Source organism: Cupressus sempervirens, chromosome 9 (assembly GCF_028749045.1).
Source record: "Cupressus sempervirens isolate cs-2001-9-10 chromosome 9, ASM2874904v1, whole genome shotgun sequence".
Classification (NCBI taxonomy): Eukaryota; Viridiplantae; Streptophyta; class Pinopsida; order Cupressales; family Cupressaceae; genus Cupressus; species Cupressus sempervirens.
This window is the reverse complement of record NC_143126.1, coordinates 529,261,127-529,285,375: the sequence shown is the minus strand read 5'-3', so window position 1 is coordinate 529,285,375 and position 24,249 is coordinate 529,261,127. Positions and strand designations below refer to the sequence as shown.

General features: G+C 37.0%; 2 protein-coding genes across 4 annotated transcripts in view; both read right to left on the bottom strand.

Annotated features, from left to right (window-relative positions):
* Positions 1-24,249, bottom strand: part of NRPC1 (nuclear RNA polymerase C1) — a 309,786-nt gene that overhangs the window by 127,303 nt on the left and 158,234 nt on the right. For all 3 annotated transcript variants that reach the window (XM_089800899.1, XM_089800897.1, XM_089800898.1), the window contains exon 16: positions 9,881-10,115. In XM_089800899.1, coding sequence (XP_089657025.1) covers positions 9,881-10,115 — 235 coding nt within the window. The remainder of the gene's footprint in view (positions 1-9,880; positions 10,116-24,249) is intronic.
* LOC149539676 (uncharacterized) lies at positions 1,845-9,752 on the bottom strand. The gene is made up of 6 exons (XM_089800266.1): positions 9,714-9,752; positions 6,955-7,137; positions 5,041-5,337; positions 4,806-4,930; positions 4,435-4,711; positions 1,845-2,054 (listed from the first exon to the last, which is right to left on the bottom strand). Exons 1-6 carry the CDS (start codon positions 9,750-9,752, stop codon positions 1,845-1,847), a joined length of 1,131 nt encoding a protein of 376 aa, XP_089656392.1.

The following is a 24,249-nucleotide window of genomic DNA, read 5'->3' as shown; positions in this document are numbered from 1 at the left end:
TTGGCACAAGGTGAGCCTCCGATATTTTATTGGAAACATCTGGACACGGGTGGGTCAGCAGCGGGACAGAAGAAGGTATTTTAGGGGTTGTAGGCGGCTCACAGGGACACCGACAACGGACGAGAGGAGACTTTGGAGAGCAGCGGGGCTGAGTACGAGGAAGAGAGTACTTCCGCGGATGTTGGCAACGAACCAGCAGATAGTGAGCCAACATTTTTCACCCCACCGCAGTTGTCAACTTCTGCGCACTTGTTCGCCCCCACTTCACACATTCCTCCTTTTGGTCAACGTCATGCACTTGTCGTGATGACCCCACCGGCAATAACATATGTCCCATAAGCAATGGCTAAGGGTGTCCCACCGGCGATAGATGTTGTTGCATCGACGACCACTCCAGGTGTTACTTTCTCCACGGCCATGGAAAATGTAGTTCTAGTTACACCAGCTGATCTAGTTTTGCACAGGGTAGAGTTGCCAGCACCGGAGCCAGAGCCCCAAGTTCATTTGGAGGTGATCGATTGTGATGCAGTAGTGACCATTTCGTCCTCCTTGTTAGCAAAAGCCGAGCCAATCCAGTCAGCCCACCTAGCACAGCAGGAAGAGAACATGGAGCCCGCACAGTCGAAGCAGCCGGAGGTGATGGATAGAGCCAGTGCTCTCTTGAGACAGCAATTCTGACACATCCCTGCCGAGGTTGCTCCATCCATTCAGTTCCCTAGGTATCTAGGGGTATTAGCTATAGGACCAAAGTCTCAGGAGGTGGGGGTGCCACAGGCCGAGGATGCACCAAGAGCAGAGGAGGCTGCACCAGATGTGGGCATGGCCACCGCAAACGAGGAAGAGAATAGTGATGAGGAATGGACGATGGAGGGCATGGCGAAGGAGGATTATGAGTCGGATGAGGACAGGTGCAGAGACTACCTCAGGGCTATGAAGATTGCGCTAAAGAAGGGACGCAATGTGGCATTGCAGGCTATGACTCGGCGGAGAGTGGCATTTGGTTCGAGCTTACATCAGGGGGATGTGTCTCCAGTGGTTCCGTTCATGTTTTGAGAGAGAGCTTGGCCAGCAATTGAGACACCGAAATGTTGGCGGATTGGGCCACCGAGCCAGAGTTGGGTCCGTGTAACACTTCCATGGAGAGGCTGGTGCACGAAATAGTAGAACTACACAAAGAAGTCTACTATGCTCACAGGCATGCTGAGGCAGACAGGGCCTTAGACAGGGTCACGGCAGAGGGTTCTCTGGCAGTCGAGAGGGAGGTTAGAGACAAGTTAGCCGCTGACTTGGCCAGCCAACAAGCGGCATGGGCAGCTGAGCGTGCAGCACTGTTGCGGGATAAGGAAGCAGCTGAACAAGAATTACAATTGGCCAAGACCTAGGCTATGGATGCAACACTTCTCCTAAAGGAAGCCATAGAGGTTAACACACGAATTCAAAAGGATTTGAGCATCCAGACGGAACAAGTCTATGAGTTACGTCGGCAACAGCATTCTTCAGGGGCACCAACTTCTCTCTAGTATTTTTTGTTTGTTGTATGTCGGTTGTCTCCTATTTTGTCAGTCATCAGGAGACGAATTTTTCTTTTGGGAGGGATGATGTCGTCAATAGATTTTGCATTTTGTAGTCGACTTGGTTATGCCGTCAGAGATTTTGTATTTGGTAGTCGACGGGTAGATTAGGATTGTCTTGTAGCCGATAGACCCCTTCAGGAAGGTTCAGCAGAAAGTAATTATGCCCTGTCTGGGATCATTATAATCTTATGCTCTGTATGTAATCTCTTGGCATATGCGAATGATAAAGGAAGTACTGCTGTTGCTGTTCTTGTTCATTGTCTATGTGCATTAATCATTTAATCTATACGATAAACAACGATTGCCAATATTACTTTTGAAAGCGTCAGGGGCAGTGAGTGTCGCAATTCGTGGGAGCATGCAAAAGACAATGATCCTCTCAAAAGAGGTGCTAAGGAAGGCAGACATAGACAAAATTATCTCCATGCCCATCTTTGATTTAAGAGATTTTGAACCTATTTTATCCACTATGGTGCCTGGCTACAACAAGAACACTAATAAATCAGTCATCCAATATTTTCAGCAAACTCTAACAATCTCCTATGTAGCCAAAGAAATACATAAGGTTTTTGGAATCCCCCATCAAGGACAAGACTTAGCGAAAACCCTAATGACCATGGAAGAAAAAAAGAAGTGGTTAGGATTAATGTGTCAAGATAATCGCACGATGTAGGAATGGGAAGGCATTCTAAAAAATAGTAGGGGTCTCAAGAAGGTGTTCGTAGTCAATACAAAATGAGTTCAAATGTCAATACTTGATAATGTCTCTTATTTCCTTAGCTTGCAAACATTACAATCAGCTAATCGAATATTTCTTTCTCAAACCAAGTATATTAAGAAAATGCTAAAGAAGTTCAAGATAGAAGACTACAATTCTATGAGTACCCCCATAGTTATAGGATGCAATTTCACCAATGACAGTGAATCTCTTGAAGCTCATCAAACTTTGTGTAGGTTAATGATTAGAAGTTTATTGTATGTCATAGTTACATGCCCAAAGGTTATGCATGTTAAAGATTATGTGCCTTGATTTCAAGTTGCACCACCAGAGACTCGTGCAAGTGCAGTAAAGACAAAGTTCAACTATCTTCAACATACTATGGATTTCGGTTTAAGAGGTGAAGATTTCACACTCACAACATATAGAGATATAGATTGCGGCAACAATGGTGATGATAGGAAGAGCACCAGTGAAGGTGCATTCCTTCTAGGAAATTATCTAGTTTGGTGGTCAATTTCTAGGATACTTGAGAGTTAATTTTTTTGTCTACAAATGAAACTGAATACGTCACAACAATTTCTTGTTGCACAAATCTTCTGTAGATGAAACAAATGTTGAAGGACATCAAGGTAGAGTTTGATTATCCCATCTCTATTTTATGTAACAATACACGTATAGTTCATACATGCAAGAATCCAATTATGCACTCCAGGACTAAATATATTCCAATTAAGTATCATTTTAAGAGAACAAGTTGCTAACAATCAGGTGAAGTTAGAATATGTTGCCACAAAAGAACAAGTTGCAGATATCTTCACCAAGCCTTTTTCCAAAGGAAAGTTTTGACTACCTAAGGAAGAAATTGGGAGTGATGTCACACTCAACTTGTCATTAAGGAAAAGTATTGATTGAGGGGAAGCTTATAATTGTACTACAATTTAGCTCCATATGAAGAATTTGTACAATAATTATCTCCTTTGTAATTAATGTCAAAGGGGCTAATCAGAGACAGTGGCAATAGGAGCAGATTACAAGTTGCAATTTCAGTTCTAAAAGGGTGGAGTTGTCATCAATAACAAAGCGAGAGATTGTTAGATAGGTTATCATTGATGTCAGAGCTTGTGACATGCAAAAAGATATAAGAAACAATTAATAGAAAGAATATGTTGAGTTAAAAAATATTGCTTAGGATCTTAGTTGCCGATTCGTGACACGAATCCGATTCGGGCACGTTAATCGGATCCGTGGATTCGGGATTTTTTTTTTCCCCCAATTATGATTCGTGGAGGATTCGTGCATATATATATATATATATATATATATATATATATATATATATATATATATATATATATATATATATATATATATATACTAAAAAATAAGAGAAATATACACAATTCTACAACTAATTCATTTCATAGTATGAATCTATGATTCTAGTATGCATCTATGAATCTAGTATACTTGATCAATGACATTGATAATTAATCTATTTTCACGATTATAAAGAAAATCAACACATTCACATTGAATTACTAAAAGTGAAAGTTTGTAACATTCAAAATATAGATCATTAAACTTAAAGTTTGTAACATGATTTACTCATAAAAGAGTCAAGAGTCAACTCTAAAGTTTTTGATTTAATCATCAAATGGATTTTCAACAAAAATCCGCATCAGAGGGGTACTAATGAGCTGCAAGCACTGCATCTGTATCAATAGAGGAACCCAAACCACTAGTAGTAGAGGGGATTGTTAACTCATAATCCTCCTCCTCATCATCCACATCAATCATAGAGGATCTAGCAAGATCCCGGATGGTCATATCTAAATTAGGAGTCTCGGGTGCTACATCCCAAAGCTTTTCAGGCCCCTTCTTGTACTTAGGATCCTTCTGTGACAACAAGCTCAAATTGTTGTGAATGGACACAAGGTCTTTTGATTTTTTTGGAGCCAACCGTGTTGCATTTGACTGAGTGGATAAAGGAGTAAGAACTCCAATTCCACTCAGCTATAGAAGAGCTAGCAACCTAAAGAGAAATTAAAAATTATCAATACAACAATCAAGATGAATAAATTAAATAATAAATTCAAGGAATTGAGAATGTTAACCTTAAGCTTAATTTTACAAACTTACTTGGGATAGGAGCTTTATGGCAAGAGGTTGGAGGTACGTGAAGGCTTGCCCATGAAGGTACCACCATTTGATGGCACCCATCCTGCTTTGGTCTGCTATGGCAATAGGGTGGAAATCCTCACCTGAGTTGAAAGCAGCAAATTCACTCCTCACAATTGCCCCAAACTCTGGATCTTGGAATATCTTAGCTAGTGCCCTCTTATACCCATCTGCAACCTTTGCATCTCTAAATGGTGGCACTCTACCTGGAAGGCGAAGTACATCTGCACTATAGTACCTGGGGATAACAAAAGACAATTGAACACTATCAAATATCAATAGCACAAACATTGGATAAAATAAGCACAAACATTAGATAAGAACTACAATACCTCGGGGATACAGCATATGCAAGGAGGTGCAAAGGTGTGGTCATCTTGCTCCATCGATGATGAACAATTTTTTCCACCTTCTTGTAAAGGGTGTCCTCAAGATCATTCTCCCTCCTCTGTATGACCTAAGATATGAAATATGAATAATAATTATAATTAGTGAATATGTCAATTTAAACTTTAGAATCTAGATATCTTTCAAATAAAAAACTGTTGTAAAAGAGCGTAAACTTACCATTTTAATTTTTTTCAGCATACTATCCATGGAATCATAAATATCCCCAAGGCATGGCTCATCACTATCTGCGAAGCGAAGCATTGCCATTATTGGATCGGTGATTTCCAACACATAACTCACAAGACCCCACCAATCCTCATCTAATATCATTCTTCTCACATTTAACGCCCTTGCTGTATTGGAATTCTTCCAAACGTCCCATTTGGGGCTAATGACCATATGCTTCATTGCTTCTTTTACCTTCACAAGTCGTCTCAAGACGATTGTGTGAGAGGCAAAGCGGGTTTCAGCAACCTAAGAACATGTTAAACTCAAGTTAGTAAAACATTTAAAAACTAAAACATGTTAATGTAAACAACAACAAAAATTAATAATTGTGGAATCCAATAATATTCAATTATATATTAAATATAAATACCTTCAATAACTCCAAGTCCGAGAAACTCCTAAAAATTGCTTGTGACATGTGGTGATTTGTCACAAACATTTGAATCTCTTCAGCTTCCTCATATATCCTTTTCACCCAATCTATTTCGGTGCCAATTGCTTTCATCACTAAATTGAGAGAGTGGACGGTGCATGGTGTCCAAAAGATATGATCATATCTAGACTCTACAATTATCCCTGCAACCTTGCAAATTTTTGCATTGTTCGTGACCACTTGGACAACATTATCAGGACCCACTGACTCTATGGCATCAATGAGAATGTGCGAAATAAATTCTACATCTTTCACTTGCCCTTCACAACCAACTGCCTTCAAGAACATTGCCCCCTTAGGGCATACAGCAATAACATTGATCAATGGACAGTTTCTACAATCTTTCCACCCATCTGAAATAATAGACACACCCGATTGAACCCAAAAATCTCTTATTGGTTGAAGTTGAGCCTCTACATTTTTCCTCTCGTCATGTAATATGGTAGTGCGCAACTTCTCATAACCAGACGGCTTGTAACCATGGGGTGCATCATTTTCTGCTTCCACCATCTCCCTAAAATAAGGTGATCTACCAAAATTAAATGAAACACCATTTGCAATTAAACGTCCAATTTTGTGATCAGCAATGTCTCTCTTTTCATTTTGGAATGCCCTATCTAGTGGGCCTCTCTTGCGGGTGAGTGGAGATGGGTCTTCACCTTCATCATTTGTAGTTGGCATAGGCAAAAAATGATGTGTTCTTGTGTTTGTTTGATCAGATGATGGTGTTGGTATATTTGATTTTTTGGAAGCACCACATTTTGCTTTTGCAACTGCTCTATCAGCATCATCTTGCTCTTTTGCTAACGCTGTTATTTGTGCAGCTAGTAATCCCTTCTTATCACTACCCTGACACATGTGAATTCCTTCACACACAGGGCCCAAAAAATGTAGTTTCACTCGGGAATAGGAGCTTCTATGTTGTATGTTTCAAAAATTACATTTCCATATGTATGCCCCACCCCCAGGACATTGTGTGACTCTTGTTGTGTGTCTCCATAAAGGAGACCGCTTATCAATTTTGAAGCTTGGTGATGCAGCCCCACCCCCACCCACTAAGCCTTGACTACTCATTGTTCTATTCTTGCAATCTAGAAAAAAAAGTGAAAGAAAACCATGCTTCACACTTACACAAAAACTTGAAAATTTGGAAAACTAAAAATAAATCAATAATCTATGAAAGAACTCAAGAATATGGTTGAAATGCATACCTTAAACACTTCTTGCAAGGTATTTGAAGCTCCACAACTGATCTCCTTCGAATCCAAGCACTTTAATTCAAACTAGCAAGTATGAGAGAGCAAAATAGAGAGTAAATGAACTTGCATTGTGATTTAGAGGGTCGTTTTTAGGGTTTAGGGCCTTTAAGGAAAAAAAATATTAAAAAATGAAGTTGGGCCCACTTTTTTGCTTCTTTATTTGGGCCTTGCCGTGGATTCGTGTGTGGATCCTCGAGGATCCGAGTAGGATCCGTAATCCTGCCTGTGGATCCGTAAGGATCTGCGGCCTAGATCCTCACGGATCCATGCATGGATCTGGATCCAAATTAGACCCGAATCCGGCTCCGGGGGTTTATGGACAAATCCGGTAACTAAGCTTAGAATTTGATATTCCTAAAAGAAAGTAAGCATTTGTAATATTGCTACCAAAAATCCACTGTTTAGTTTTTACGACAAGCTCATTGAACCATGTTTCATTAGTAGTGGTTCATGAGAACCCATCTTTCATTAGAACAAATGCAACACTTAGCACTAATTACATCTAGGTAATGCTCAAAGAGATGAAGAACCCAAACTTCCTGGGAGGTCACCCTTCCCAATACTGCTCCAGCTCAAGCACAATTAACTACGCAATTCCCTCGAATGTTAAGCAAACTTCACTTAATGTTAGAGAAACTTTGGAGGGAACTCTATGATTAATCGTGCTTGAGCTAGAGTAGTTCTAAGATGGGTGATCTCCTAGGGGAAGTCTTAGTGGTTCACCTCTGTGACCATCACCTAGATGCAATGAGTGTTATGTGTTATTGTTCAAGCGTGATTAACCACAGAGTTCCCTCGAAAGTTAAGCAAACTTCGCTTAACGTTAGAGGAACTTTGGAGGGAACCCTATGATTAATCGTGCTTAAGCTAGAGTAGTTTTGAGATCGGTGACCTCATGGGAAGTCTCAGTGCTTCACCTCTATGAGCATCACCTTGTTGGGCTAAGAATGCTTGCAGACCTTGTGCCAAACCCATGTTGGGTGTGTGTCTCTTGCACCCCTTGGGCTCCATGTCCCTGCTAGGTGTAGGTTAGTAATAACTAATTAATAAATAATGAGTAGATTTGTTAAGAACAATCGTGATGGTTGGTATTCTTAACCAACTCGAGTCAATATGTAAGGGCTGTCCAGAATAATGAAGAACATGTTGGTATTGTGGGTAACCCGCTAATGTAATACTATGGTCCAATCAATAAAGTAATATTCTACCACTATCATGTGTTTCCCATGGTATTGTTATTTATATTGTTCCTCAGTTGATCATAGAACTTGTTGCACGACATTAGTACAAAGTCATCGTGATAATAATACTTCCATATTTGGTATGTAACAACATCACTTCCATATCCCGCACATGCATTTCTTGCATCACTGCCTAGTACGAACCTAGAGATCTTGAGGTGACAGGTGAAAGAATGGAGGTGTAATGGCCTTTCCTTTTAATCAGCAAGTATTGGTAATGAACACTAATGTTGAGGAGTAAGTGACCCAAGAGGATCAACTGACACAAGACCTTGTTCAAGCGTGGGATAAAGCAGTAGACCAGTATGTATGACAAGAGGTAGCACAAAGGGCTCTCCCCGCTGATATGGTGCAGGTTGAATTCACGGTGAACGAAGTAGTGTATAATCTCTTTGCAAGCCTTATGAGGTTACTAGCACATAGGCTGGTGGAAGTAGAAGGTGAGCCAGGGGCCATCCAAAAGGAACAACAAAGGAAACAAATATTACAATGGTACCAAAAAAGGAACTGGTAGGAGGAACCCTGCGACACAAATAGGCGTCACATATTTAGTACTTCAACAACTAATGCCCCTCCTAACAAATAAGGACAAGAGGCACCATAAAGAGACATAGCTAGAGTAAAACGAAGGCAGAATGAGACAATCCTTATGAATACAGCAACAAATAAAAAGAAGACAAAGGTTGCAATGCCTTGCGGAAGGCTACCTCATCCCTCACAAACCCAGTCAGAACCATACAGAGGGGTCGCCACTAGTAGTGCTTCCAAGGTGAAGTTAATATGTGGTGTGCCCTAAATGAGGTAGAAACAGATAGTTGGGAAAGTGAATCTGGTGGATTAGAGCCATGTGTGCTCTCTGCAAAAACCAGAAAGGAAGAAAGAAGCTTGATACATTTTCTAACCCAAGCAAGGAGCAGATACATTTAAAAGCAATTGAAATGACAGATTAAATAATCATGCTTTCGTATATAACCATTCACAAAGTTTGTTAGAATAATTTACATAACTTTTATAAATGTGAGACACGTTATTTGTACCGCTGAACTACAAAAGAAATAATTGCACAATTTTAGAACATAATATTGTAATTTTCAATAAGTGATAATAATGGAGCATTCATTAATTGAGAATCAGTTGCTTGTCTCTACAGCTTAAATCTGTTATAGAATCTCACTTCTTAGTATTGCCAGTGAAAATAAAGCAAGCTTTTCTCCCAACATTTTCTTAGTTTGTTTGAATGCTTTTTCTCACTTGTGTTTAATTTTTCTTAAATGCAATATGTGAAAAGATGTGTAGATCAAATTTCTTCTTTGATGATAAAATGTTTCAGTTCCATGTCCATTAAGAGAAAATGACACATTTGCAACTTCAGCAGCAAAAAAATAAATGACATACTCCATAAAAGACTAAAAGATTAAACATCATAATTGCTAATATTTTGGAATATTATATTGAGAGGATTAAATTCCTCATTAGTTCTGAACAAGTAATCAAACCGAAGGCAATTAAAGTAAATGCCATAAAGGAGCACGTCATTCCTTGTTAAATTAACAGTGCAGATGACAAAAATGAAAAATCCAAAAATCAATATTTTGATCAGTAAAAAGAACTTTAAAGCAGAATCAAAACTTACAACATGTTTACCAGAAATACTCTAGAAAAACAAACCATTCAAATCATCTTATTTACATGAAAATAGCCTGCATTTACATGATTCATAACCTCCATGAGTTAAAAGCAAGAATCTAAGAGTTGACAATACATAATTGTCACAAATTATATCAGGAAAAAATATTGCAGAATTCCAAATTTTCAATTCAATGACAGGAGATAAAAATTTGATTTTAATCACATACACTGCCAGCAGTTTCTCGAATTTTGTTCAATTCACCACTAATTACAGCTTCCAATGTTTGTGCCGCATTGCAACCAGACTGTAGTGTGAGTTTCCCCTTATTATATAAGTCTATGTGCATGTCACATTTACTATAACCTTCTCGTATCTGCTCTTCTTTCTTAGCTGAGAGTCGAGTTCCAGGTTGCACATCATCTATTCCAATTGAGAAACCATGATTTCCAATCCACCTTGCACTACAGTAAATGTTGGGTCACAATGCCAAAAGTGAAATTTGAAAATTTAAGACATAAAAAACATTATCAAAATCTAGCAGTAAACAATCACATTTCAATAAAAAGCAAAAACAATATTCCGAAGTTTCCTCCCACTGATATTTACCAATAAAGAAAACTTAAGTTACCAATAAGGGTCAATGTTTGCTACAAAGATAATCATAAAAAAAGAAATCGGCTTGAGTACATGTGTGTGTGTGTGTGTGCGCACGTGTGTGTGTTTAAGTGTTAAGGGACTTGGACTCGCCTTTGACTCAGAAAGTCAAAATTGGGCTTGGACTCGGACTTGGCAAGGACTCGAAAAATTGACAAACCCATGAAATTTAACAATTTTTAAGGATTTAAAGATTTTTTCATGCATCTTTTAGTCAATTAACATCAAATACACGATAATTAAGATAAATAGAAGCTACTTAACACACATACACAATATTTCATAGATCACATACGTATAAAGGAAAATTTCTAAAAGAAAAAAATTTGAATAACATAAGATAAAGTTAAGCATAGTATCACTGTCAATTGCCTATAATATTCATGGATTATGAAATCCATGGAATCAAAAGTTCAAAACATATATCAAAATAACAACTAGAGTGTAGAAGACTAACGCTCATGGTAGCCTATGTCTTACAAATATGCCTAAGATAAGTCATGGAAAACTCTAGAGCCATCCTCTCTCCTTGCATCTAAGGTTGAACCTCACGGACATCCTCATCCTCATCCTCACCCACATAAATCCTCATCATCAAACTCAGATACATCACTCCTAGCCTCAGGGTCTTGCACTTAGTCTCTTTACAGTCTAGCCTCCTCAATGCCATCACTACTGCCTCTACATCTAGATCCACCTGATCAACCCACTTCACATCTTCATCACTAAAGAAAAGATCAACAAATCATTGTGTTCCACTCTGCATGTGGATCAACAGTCTCTAATACAATCGGTGCCCTGGATCTGTCTATGGTGAAGGCGAAGTTTGTAGTGAACAAAGACAAGATCATTCAATTTTTGCACAGACAATGGAAATGCAAGTAAGTTTGTAGAAGCCTCCTCCAAATGCTTCCTTTAGCTCTGACCAAGCCCTAAATTTTGCAAACTATGACCTCCATTTCATTACCCTCTCTAACGTTCTTGGGGAAAAATAATTAGATACTCATTTATCTTATTGCTGATGTGAAGAGTCTAGTGATCCAAATTTATATGAACTATGAGGTATAAAATATTCAAAAGAGACATTGTCGCCATCCATTGGAAAGAACCTCACTAAACATGTGAAAAATGGAGATGATTAAAGTGTTTTTTGAATGTACGTATGGAAGCACAATGAGAAAGATTTTGTTAAGGAGTCGAGATATACTCTGCTACCTGTGAAGGAACCATCAGAATTGTTAACTTATTGAGCCTTGGGTGTATGTTACATATATCGTATTACCACCTCTGCACATATTTCTAATAGTTTAGTTGCCTTCTCAGACGGATTTCCTATTGATAAGCAAAGGATGTCACACTAGTGAATCAGAAATGATGGCATTCATGTTCTAGATGCTATTATTTTTGTCTCTGACATGCAGAGGAAGCTTAAACACTGAGGGATCTTAGAACTTCAATAACAGATCACAGGTGAAGAAGAGATCTTTCAGTTACAATCTCCAAAAGATCAGTCCTCACCGCATTAGTATAAGTGAATCAGTTTCTTCTGGATGGATCTGCTTGATTGAAAGCAAAAGTCTGAGTTGAAGCATGTGCTGGAGCTTCTTGTTGTAGCCATAACTCGGGAAAAATAAGAAGGATATAGATTGCAACACTGTTTGTAAATGGATGGAGCATTGCAGTTGTACAGATTAATACACTTTAACTATTTGGTAGTGGCCTGCATCGCATAATGCACCTGGAGATACATAACATACTTGGAATAATTTGACACTGATATGACATATCAATCAATGCCTTAGAATAAATATTACTTTGATAGACTCTGCCATGGAAGAAAGATATGCAGGGATAATAATAAGACAATGACTACACATGTACAGTGAACATTCAGCGACTCTCAAGGCTCTGGAGAACATATCAAACTTGAGCAGAAGCAAACTCATATACCCAACATATGCAAATAAAGCATAATTTCCATGCAGGAAAAAGAAACTCGCCAACATCATGATACAAAGAAAGAGGCATGTATGTGCGCAATATGTAAACACTATGAAATCTGTAAGTCAAACAGACATTTCATAAGCAGCAATTCAATTCCTAAATCAACAGCATACATCATATGCAGAAATGGCAAGGATAAATGCTAAAAATCGATGACCTGCAGTAGTATTCGATGAATTCATTTAGCAGCACTCCTGTATTACTCGCGTCAAAGCTATCAAGGGTGTTGAAATGTACATAAGACAAAAGAATAAATAATGTCAAGAGTTTCCAAGGCGGCAATGAGAAGCAATGAGTATATGGTGACAAATATGGAGATTTGTGCAGAGTTTATTATTTTAGACATTAGATTATATCCATCGATAATACAAACTTTTAGTTTGTTTAAAAGGGACATAACTTTTGAAAAGAAACGTCTCTTTATAAATCCTAATATAAAGTAGGGAATGCATTATTCGACAAGACTCATTCAAGAACAACAAGACACATTCGACATTCATATATTCATTTGTCTGAAGGAATAGGGAGCAGAATATGACTTTGTAATATATTCTAATATTATGAACATGAAGTCAATCAAGCCACCCACTTGGCCAGAAAGGGAAGAGCTCACAGAATTGGGCATCTTGATGAGAATAGTGATGGATAGATCAAGGTTATGGATGGAGTGGCTAGATAACAAGTTAAGAAAGCAAGGAGTTACCTTCACTCGTGCAAGGATGCAAAGTGAGGACTCCTCTTTGAAAGGAGATGATATGACCATCAGTACATCAGGATTACACATTGACAAGGAAGGACAAACTTCAAAGAGAAGGGGTAAGGTAGAAAATCATCACAAGCAAGAAGCAATGGAAATATTAGTAAGGAATGCAAATGAAAAAGGCACAAGTCTTATATGACTACTCAATTTGTCAATTCTTTCCCAGTAAAGGAAATAAAGAGACAAAATGTGCATCATGATTTAATACATTGAGATACAAAGACTCTACCTCGGAATAGTTCAGAAGCATCTCCATCCACACAATTAGTGCAGCAAGCAAGAGAGATAATGTCAACATATCCTACTGTGCAATTGGTATTTGGTTTGGGAGATGATGAGACAACGAATGCTGAACACTTAGGAGATGGAAAATGAGGTCATTTCAGCATCAAAGGGACTTAATCAGGATGAGTAGATGGAAGATGGAATGCATTTATCTATGATTCCTGAATGGCTGAGACAGAGTATCAACAATCGAAGAGTAGAGGAGGTACTCCCTACAAATGGCATTGGTACAACTTCAATGGGATTGGAAAAGTGAAATAACTAAATCGGAAAGAAGAATTCATAGCACTACTAGGCATGAGTTAGAATCTTGCACTTTGCATATAGTTGTCCCAATTGGTGACAAGACTCTGGATAAAATTATTCCTAATGACAACCAAACCTCCTTACTTCATTGGGCCAACTAAGAACCAAGAATTTCAGGAACTAAGAGGTACTACTGATGCTATTGAGGGAAGAATGGATAAGTTGAAGGAGGATGAACTGAAACTAGAAAATATGATACTATGAGAATATATAAACAAACATATGAATCCATCAAGATATAAAAGTGAACACTTGTTCCATATGTCCCTACTTCTTAGGATATGTAGAGAACTAGTGATGTGGTGAGTGAAAGGACAAGTGACATCAAAAAGTATAAAAAGAAATTGTCCTTGCTAGAATAGTTCAAGCACTGATAAATAAAGTGCAATGATTAGAGGGCGCATAGAAGGAATTTCAGCCCATTGAAAAATAAGATGATTCCTTGTCTCAACCTATTAAGGAGTATCCCTATAATAGTTCTAACTCAGGGAGTAATTGATAGAGTAGGTACATATAACTTTGGTCATTGGTATCTTTCACTGGTCATGAGGAAGTTTATATTTGAGGATGCGCAATTAGAATGTGTGAATGTTGAGGATCCTATCTTGGAGATGCATTCAAAGGTCCATGTTGCCATCAAAGAGTTGCTTAGTCTTGATATTGATGCCTCCAATAAGTTAGATTTGGGTGACTTAAAAGGAAAGATGGAATCAATCTATTTCAGAGACAGCAACTCCCTATATTGACATGGAGGAACTTAGTCCAATTTTAGTTAAGTTCATTGATTTTGCTAGAATGGAAAAGGAAATAGGAGTGCATCTCTTTAATGATGAGCTATGTGATGACTAGGCAATTTTCTTGTTTCTAATTGGTTATTAAGCCATTGAATTTTCTCATTGGTTCATTTTGTGGTGCCTCATTCTCACTGGCTGTTTGGGATTGCCCTAATTATGGTTTGTAATATATTAATTTGGGCCATTGATTTCAAATCAATGTTGGTTGTTCATTGTAATTGAGACTCCTATATAAACCCCACCCCTCTCATTTGTAGCAGAGATTTGATGCTAATAAATAACCAAATTTTCTCAACTATTCAATGTTCCATTTGCAAGGTGAATAATTGTGATCTTGTTTAGAGTATTGCACGGTGATCTACATTCCTCACTTAGAATATATTTGATTCTAAGGTTTTTTAGTTAGAATTTTCTTTGAGTAGTTTACCTGATAAGAGTACTTATGTCTGGATCCTTGCTTGAATCAACCATAGACCAAACCACTAGCTACTTATTGATTGTAATCCTTGCCTTGTGTGGTCGAATGGCATTTATATGCACTTAACTTCAATCCATACTTGATCTTTGATTTGCATCCATTGATATCACTAAGGAAATGGTGTTGATTTGAAAATTATTTGGACACTTGAGAAGATTGCACAAGGTGAGTGGAGTCAATGACAAGACTACATCTAGTAGAGTCCAAGAACATTCACTCTTGGTCACATCTTTAGGTAGAAGTAGGAATACTATAGATTCATAAGTTTGAGTTTAAGTTGCATTTCATAAGTTGGAAGTCATAAGCATATTTTTATTGCACATTGTTAAGCCATATCAATCAAATCTAGTAGATAAGTCTTCCCCTCGCAATACTTGTTAGGATTACTGAGGTGGTTCGCATTTGGATACACTTTTTATGTGTTGTGTTGATGACAGTTTTGTCCTTGATGTCAACATTTATACATTTGAGTTCATGAGAGACGGACATTTTGTACATCGTACAGGTTAGATTGATCAACGAAGTTGTGATTCAGCAAGATAGGCTATGCAAGCTTAGATTCGTGTTCAAGGATGTGATCAAATACTACATCTATATTCACAAATGTTTATATGAAGGATTGGATGAATTACAGATTATTATGTGAAGACTGGTAGCAGGCTAGTGTACAGGAAAATAGGTTACATATATTTGTGTATAGATTGTGAGGGAGATGGAATAAAGGGTAGCGGGCTTCAATTGTGGCTGAAGGCATGTTTGTAATGATGTGTTCATGTTAGCAGATGCTAGAGATCATTCTGGGAAGGTCGCTGAAGTGTAACACGTGATGTGATCATTGGCAACCAACATTTGTATTAGGAATTATTTTGGAAGTTGTAAATTGTATTAAAACCAATGGGAACCTTAATGTAATATATTAATGAGGTCCTATGTAACTAATTGTATATTGGGGAAGCTCAAAAGGCCAACCTAATTAGTTGTTAGGACACAATATAAAGGAAAGATGTTTTCCTTGGGTATAAGTGTGATTAAATATGAGATATAATGTTCATATGTTGAGAATGTGAATTTGAGCAAAATAGAGCGAAGGATTGAGTTCATGTTGGCTTGTGGAACTTAAAAGGAACTGTATTGGCAATTGCATTATTTGTATTGCTCACTTCAGTACTTAACTTTCTTATTCTAAAGATCTATTGTATACTTTGAAAAGTGGGTTCAGTTGTCCTCCTTATTTCTCTTAACAGGGCTAGAACCTTCTAACAAGAGTTCAAAGTCTCTTAACAGGAACTAAATGTACTGATTGCATTTCAATTGGCTCCTACGAGGGTCACAACCTTTCACGAGGAACATTTATAGTAGTACATCATCTTATGGGCACCATCCATAACGGGGTTTTCCCTCTAATCAATGGTTTCTATATTTAACAAATCATTGTGTCATTGTGTATGTTTTATATCTTGGCATTGCTCACTGTTTTGGTTATTGAAGTGGGATTTAATAAGTTTAATTTAAGTTTGATTAGCATACAACCAATTAACTCCCCCCCCTTAGTTGTGTTAGTGGACTTTACTTTCTAACAATACTAGCACATCACATTATTTTCATTGGGTGTCCACATTAAGAAGGGACCTTGAAGTCACCTTAAGATCCTTCATTGCAGTCTTAGCATATCTGATATCTTTGTTTAAGAGGGGATATAATATCCAGCGTTTCATCCTGAGACATCGAGGGTTATATCATGTATGTTGTAAGGACATAAAGCTCACATCAACAAGAGAAATGCATCAATTCCCAATACTACTATTGCATGAAACATCAATGCGGCTTCCATTTTTAAGGCACAGGTGCTTGAGTTGGGGTGACGGCCAATGTCAAGCGGGTTTTGTGTGAATTTGTGAAAAAAGAGTTATTGTATAGGATGAAATCTCTACTCGTCATTGCTCAGTTTGGTGAAGGGTTTGGGACAAAAGCTAGAGAATGGCTCCATGTGATTCTCCCTCGTCTACTACCTTCCTTTTATGGAGCGCCATCTCAAGGGAAGAAAGGATAGTCGAGGGTCTGATTGTGTTGACAAAGAAGGATCACTGCAAATGTAATAGCATTACCTGCACGGTATGTGTTTTTCAAAGGCAACAATCTCTCTCTTATTTAAATTATGAAAGAGACATGGAGAGACATGTCCCTTCATGGGACATGTCTATTCATTAACATATACTCTTTTAATTAATATAATGACATACATATAGTATCTATTTAGTCTTATTATATTAATTTCTCTAACATTATAATACTTGATATATATTTTTATATATATGTAATGAATAGATATATATATATATCTACAATAGTATTCTCTCACAGGTTTACCCGACTAAAGCTACCAAACATCAACACTCCCTCCTAGCTAGGGTGGATAAACACAAGATTACCTCAATGAAAAATCAGGAATGGCAAGTTCTAAGGATATCTTTGAACTCACTCATTCTTATTTTCTCTTTAATCACCATACACAGATATACGCCACATTTAAACTCAAGGTATATACATATCCACAACTTCCTTTTCTTAATATATTATTCGCTGCACACTTCTTCCTTTTTTTTGGTTCAGTCACCTCTTAAATATTCACTCAACTTTACTTTAAATTCATCCTTAAAGATTTCTTTGTTTTCTATGTGAACCTTATCCTAATATATCCATCGAGCATGATAGGGTTGGCACCATAATATTAATATCGTGTATGTAAAGATTTCATTTAACATCTCTCAATACACCATCAACTTATCCATCAAAATAGTCACTTGGAATAATCATTTTCCTATTTTATAATTATTCATTAACTACAACTTGCTGCAATTTATCGTTACTTTGATTTCAAGACCGTGACCTTTAAATTCAGCCATGACATGGTCAAGAAGTGCTATCACAAGTTGAGAACAAGAGCCATAAATAAGAAGGCGTTACAGCATGTAAGGCCATGTGTGCCATGTTTTGGGCGACTTTCACAAAGGCCAAGGATGAACAACAAGCTAGGCTACAAATGTGCACCAAATTTCAGAAGATAATAAGTCCCCCTCTACCTCATAGCTTCTTGGGAAATACACTACATTTCTCAAAGGTGTGCATGAGCGCTCAAGATCTCACCTACCTTTCTTGCCCAGTCAAGGCAATACATGATGAAATTTTCCAGTTGGAGAGGGAGGAATTGAGGTCGGTGATTGAATGGCTTGAGAATCACAAGAACAAGGAAGGCAGCTTCTGCTTCCCTTTTATCCTAAGTTACTGGTTCGGGTTCAGTTCCAAGTTCGAAGTCCAAAAGAACCACTTCGCAAGTTCCTCAAAATTTTGGAAAGGGGTTTGGGTTTGTTTGGGTTCGTTATTACAAAATCATGTAAAATTTATATAAATATATATACATATTAATGAAGCGTGAACTAAAATTAGAAAGTAGAATAGTAGCATAAACACATTTAAACAGCAAAAACACCATAAACTTGTAATCATAGTAATCATACCATCATATAGTTCAACATCAACGATTCAAAACATTACAAATAAATCATGGCATCACGTTCAAGTATCATTGTTTCACGTTCATTGTTCAACGAATGGAATAAAAATCTATTAATATTCTTAGTTCTTCAATCTTCATCTTCTTCTTCTCCGGCATTAGTTGACTCAGCAATAGAGCTAATGCCAATGGGATCAGCAGCACCAACAATGGTATTGACATCAAATTCTTCAAAAAATGACAATGAGAGGCCACAGAAAATGGTAATGCGAGGCCACCAAAAGCATTTCATAACAACCTTTTAGTGTTGTGAATGCCAAAACTTATAAATTGTTTTTTTAAAAACCACATTATTGACATCTGCAGTGCCCAAAAAGCATGTGGTTCAAACTGAGTTCGCACTTGGTTCGATTATTTTGGCCCGGTTTGCCCGAGTTCAAACTTGGTTCAAACCAAATCGAACAAGTAGGCAAAAATTGGAACCTTGCCCGAACTGGACTGTGAACCGGACCCGAACTTTGAACTGGTTCGAATTCTATAGGTTTGGGGGGGTCCAAGGGCGAACCATGGTAACTTTTATCTCTACGATCCTCATTTGACGGCCATTAATGATGAAGGTTTCTTTACACAACACTGTGTTCGAGCAAGATGAAAAGCCCTTCCATGTTTTGTATTATGTGGAGCCTATGCATGGCGAAGGTACTCTTAGCAGAACTGTAATGCTTACTCTTCCCGAGCACCACGCCAAGCATGTTTTTCAAGATTTCATATTTCTTTAGTGATATATACATGCATATATATAACCTCCCAATATATATACTGCAATATGCGATCATATATAGAACTCCTAATATATGTAGAGCAATTTGTGATAGTATCCTTTGTATCTTCTATGACAGATAGATGCTGCAATCTTAGTATTATCCTCTACAATAATACCTTATATCCACTAACGAGATAGTAGATGCTACAATCTGAATGTGATTACATCCTCCATGACATAGTATAATTTTTATTCTTCTATTTCTGAAATGAATTTTTTCTTATATTTGCAGCTTGACTCTGATACCATGTTGAGGGAGAAGGATCACTACAATTGTAATTGCACTGCCTATACGTTATGTATTTTTCAAAGGTAGCAATCTCTCTCTCATATATATTGTGAATAAGACATGAAGAGACATGTCCCATGAATGGACATGTCCCTTCATTAACATATACCCTTTTAATTAATATAATGGCATATATATATATATATATATATATGTAGTATAGCATTTGTTTAATCTTATTATATTAATTTCTCAAGCATAATTATACTTAGATATATATTTATATCTCATATGTAATGACTATATATATATATATATATATATATATATATATATATATATATATATATATATATATATATATATATATATATATATATATATATATATATATATATATATATATATATATATATACGTGTGTATTTGTATGTATATATATCTACAATAGTATTGTCTCATAGGTGTATTCGATTGAAGCTACCAAACATCAACATATTTAACTCCCTCAAGGACTTCCTTTGCAAATGTGAGAATCTGAAAAAGGTAACAATGGAGGCTTGGATAATGAAGGCAAAGGAGAAGCAAGGTAGGAAGTAATTGCAGTTTGTTCCCTTGGATTACTAGGTCAGCATCCCAAAAACTGCAAAGATAATTTGTATGTTTGTTGGCTGTGTAGAACCATTGATTTTTTTGATTATCTGGATAGGGTTAGGGTTAAAAGATGTCAAAATTATAAGGTCCTTTTTTTGTTTCCAGGGTGTTAGTTGTTGATGTCATTTCATATAACTTTTGGCTTCTTAATTGTTGGCTGCAGGAGGCAGCATTTTGGTCTGGACATGGAGCTGTGTACTGTTTGCTAGTCTTTTTTGTTAAGTTGGCTATGAATGTTAATTCACGTTGGCTAGTGGATTATTGATGTTTACACACTTTTTGATACTTTTAACACTATTTTAATGATCTTTATTAAAAAAATATGCAAATACTCATACCACCAATCAAAATAAAAATCTTGGATCTCTAGTCAATAAGGAAAAGTGGATGAGAAAACTGAAAAGTTTGAAGCAATAGCGAAATCTGCAAATAAATTAGAATTGACATTCATTGTCACTGCATTGCTTGTACTTTATTTTTATATTTTTCTCGCTTTGTAACTACCAAGTTGAGCATCCATTTCTCACATAATCTCATCGGGCACAGCAGGGAGACCTACACATCATATCCAAGTATTTTAAAAGGATGGTATTTTAATCTATTGATTCCACCTATTACAAAATTGCTAGCATTTACAACCATAGTTTAAAATATCTGCGATTAATCGCAAAAATCGTGAGATATCGTGAGCTAACATTGGAAACAAATTAATCGCACCATATATCGGTGTTGGTAAAGTACAAAATTTTGTCGCAATTCATGGAGTTAAAACCACCGTGAAAGAAAAGTACCACTAAAACATATCGTTGACTGCATAGTACATGAAAATGTGTGTTAGGTTAATGGTATTTTATAACATTATACTTTCGTTTCTACTTTTTCCCTCATTCCCACTGCAACAACAGGTCTTGTTTCAACTTTTGCGGCTTGTGTTCTTGTTGGACGGCAACAACTTGGACTATGTTCTTGTTGGATGGCTATGACCTCGCTTTTGTTGGATGACAATGACTACGCTTGCAAGCAACAACTCTCTCCAATCTATCTGCACTCAACTCTCTCCAATCTGCAAGTGACAACTTCTACTCCCAGATCTAGTAAGTTTATTTTATAATTTATCTTTTAAAATTTTGCAATATCAATATGTTTCAATTGAATTAAATGTAAAGTTGTTTAAGACTTTTAAGTTTTAAATTTTAAATATAAAGTATTTAATGTAAATTTAAAATATATTAAATTTTAATTTACTATATTTTAAATACACAATAATATTGTCTCATTTTCATCTTTAGAAACTGTTAACTTATAATAAAAATAATTTTTATAGATTTATAATTATTAATTATTAATTATTAATATATTTTAATAGATTTATAATGCATATTAGTAGATTTATTATACGAAATTGATTTTAATAGATTAATAATAGTATTTCAATTTTCAACAAATCTATAAAATATTAGATTGTTACTCATTACACGCTTTCTAATTTATAAATCATTTTTTTTGTTAGGTACCAAAAGTCTACCTATTTTTTGACAAGATGATTGGTGGTAGAGGTAAGAATCCTTTATGGAAACATGGGATCCCAAGATTAATTGATCGACAAGTTGAATGTATCCATTGCCATAAGCATATGACTTCAGGCATAAGCCGATTGAAATACCATCTTGCACAGATTCCAAGCAATGATATTACACTGTGTGATGTATGTTTGGAAGAGGTTACAAGAGAGGCCTTGACAAGCCTACAAAAATATGCACAAAGTAAGGCAGAAAAAAAGAGGATATTTGATGCCATGGCAGCCCCAATGGGGACTTCTAGTTATACAGGATCAGGACCGAGTGGAGAGGGTTCTTCTATTGGGCCTTGGATACAAAGATTGGGAAGTACAAGTGGGTCTCTAGTAGACTTTTGGGTTCCACGTAACACTCTCGGTGCTCAACCCGACTTGCTAGGTATTGCATGGAACAAAGAGATGCATGAGAAGACAAAGGTGGCAATTACAAGATTTTGGATCCACGATGATATTCCCTTCAATGCTTTATGTAATCCGTATTGGGATCAAGTCGTAACTTCCATTTCTTTGTTTGGTAAGGAGTTCAAGCCCCCAACTCTCTATGAGGTGAGTCGGCCATTGTTAAATGACAAGGTAAGAAATATTCATCAACTTGTGGAAGAGCAAAGAAAAGTTTTGGAACAGAAAGGTTACATTATTATATCTGATGGGTGGACAGATGGAAAGAATAGGACGCTCATCAACTTCATAGTTGCTTCACGGGGCAATTGGTATTTCTAAAATCAGTTGATGCCTCTGACCAAGTAAAAAATGTAAAAAAATTGTGTAACATGTTGGATGAGGTGGTAATAGAAGTGGGAGTGGCTAATATCATCCAAATTATGACTGATAATGCAGCTGTCTATGTGGCAACCAGTAGACTTCTGTTGGAGAGATCCTAAATTGTTTTGGAGCCCTTGTGCTACCCATTGTCTTGACTTGCTTCTTGAGGATCTAGGGAAACTGAGCTGGGTGGAGAAGGTGGTTGAAGATGGAAGGACTATTGTGAAGTACATATACAATCATACATGGGTCTTGAGTCTTATGAGAGGAGAGGAGCACACTGGTGGTAAGGATCTTGTACAAGCAAGGGTCACACACTTTGCTACTAATTTTCGAAACTTGCAAAGCATATCTAAGACATTGGTAGACCTCAGGTGCATGTTTCTTGATAAGAAATGGTTAGAGAGTCCTTATGCCAAGAAGCCTGAAGCAAAGAAGATTGTGAGGATTGTGTTTGATGCTAGCTTTGAAAAGCTAATGGAGAAGACCCTCAAAGTAAGTTTTCAAGTCTTCATTGATGATTTAGTATTTTATTTTGAAATATTTTCATTGGCTGATTTTTGTATGTTTTATTATGTCCAGGTGTCAGAACCGTTGGTGAAGGTTCTACGAACTGTAGATTGTATATGGGGTTTTTATATGAGGCCATGGATAGGGAAAATAAGGCCATTTAGCACTTATATAGGTCAAATGAGACCAAATATAGACCCATATGGAACATCATTGATCGTAGGTGGAACCGGCAACTCCACCAACACATTCATGCAGCTGGCTACTTCTTGAACCCTGAATATTATTTCTCCAACACTTTTAAAGCAGATGTAGAGGTTCAAATTGGCTTGGACACATGTATTCAAAGATTGGTTGCTGATACGGACCTCTGAGACCTCATACTTGATGAGTTGCAGAGCTACAAGAGGGAAGAGGAGCCGTTGTTTTCTTCTCCTAATTGTAAATGAAGGAGATACACCTTGCAGTTAGGTAAAAAAGAACATGTGTTTAGTTTTATCATACCATTTATTTTGCTCATGAAGTTTATTGGAAGTTTTCCCATATCATAGATGGTTTTTTTAATCCTTGTAGATCTATGGTGGGAAGATTATGGTGCCACAACGCCTAATCTTCAACGGCTTGCCATCCGAATTTTATCACAGCCTTGTAGTGCTTTTAGCTGCGAGAGAAATTGGATTACTTTTCAAAACATACACACAAAGAAATGTAATAGGTTGACTCAAAAGCGTTTGAATGACTTAGTTTATGTGAAGTACAACCTAATCTTGCACGAGAAGAAGATGAAAGGGCAAGCTTCATATGAAACACTAGACTTGGATGACATTGATCCATATTCAGCTGATTGGATTGCTCCTCCTGATGGTGATGATGCGGATGTTGGTGAACCATTATTGACAGATGAGCAGTTAGCCAAGTTCAAGAGAGAAGCAGATGAGTGGGATGCATATGTGGCAGCATGTGAGGAGGAACATGAGCTTGATCATCCATCAGAGACTTCTGTTGAGCGTGAGGCACCTATTAGGACACCTGTTGAGGATGCTGCCACAGCAACTACTTCAACACCACCCACCCAGCAGCAACGATCTCTTTTGAGTTTTACTCATAGACGCAATTTATGATTGCAACTTTCAATTTTCATTGATACCGAAACTTGAACTTAATATGTTTTCAAAAGTAGTAGTTCTGGAGAGTTTGACTTCTATGTATCAAAATCTTAGATGTTGTACTTTTTTTTTGTATACGATTC

What these genes read in the sequence shown, in the direction of transcription:
- LOC149539676 (XM_089800266.1), bottom strand. Translation starts at nt 9,752, where the DNA reads ATGGAGGTTATGAATCATGTAAATGCAGGCTATTTTCAT. An exon ending in GATCCACACACGAATCCACG is followed by an intron (nt 5,338 to 6,954) that starts GCAAGGCCCAAA and finishes ACATGTTCTTAG; the next exon opens with GTTGCTGAAACCCGCTTTGC. An exon ending in TGCTGAAAAAAATTAAAATG is followed by an intron (nt 4,931 to 5,040) that starts GTAAGTTTACGC and finishes TTCATATCTTAG; the next exon opens with GTCATACAGAGGAGGGAGAA.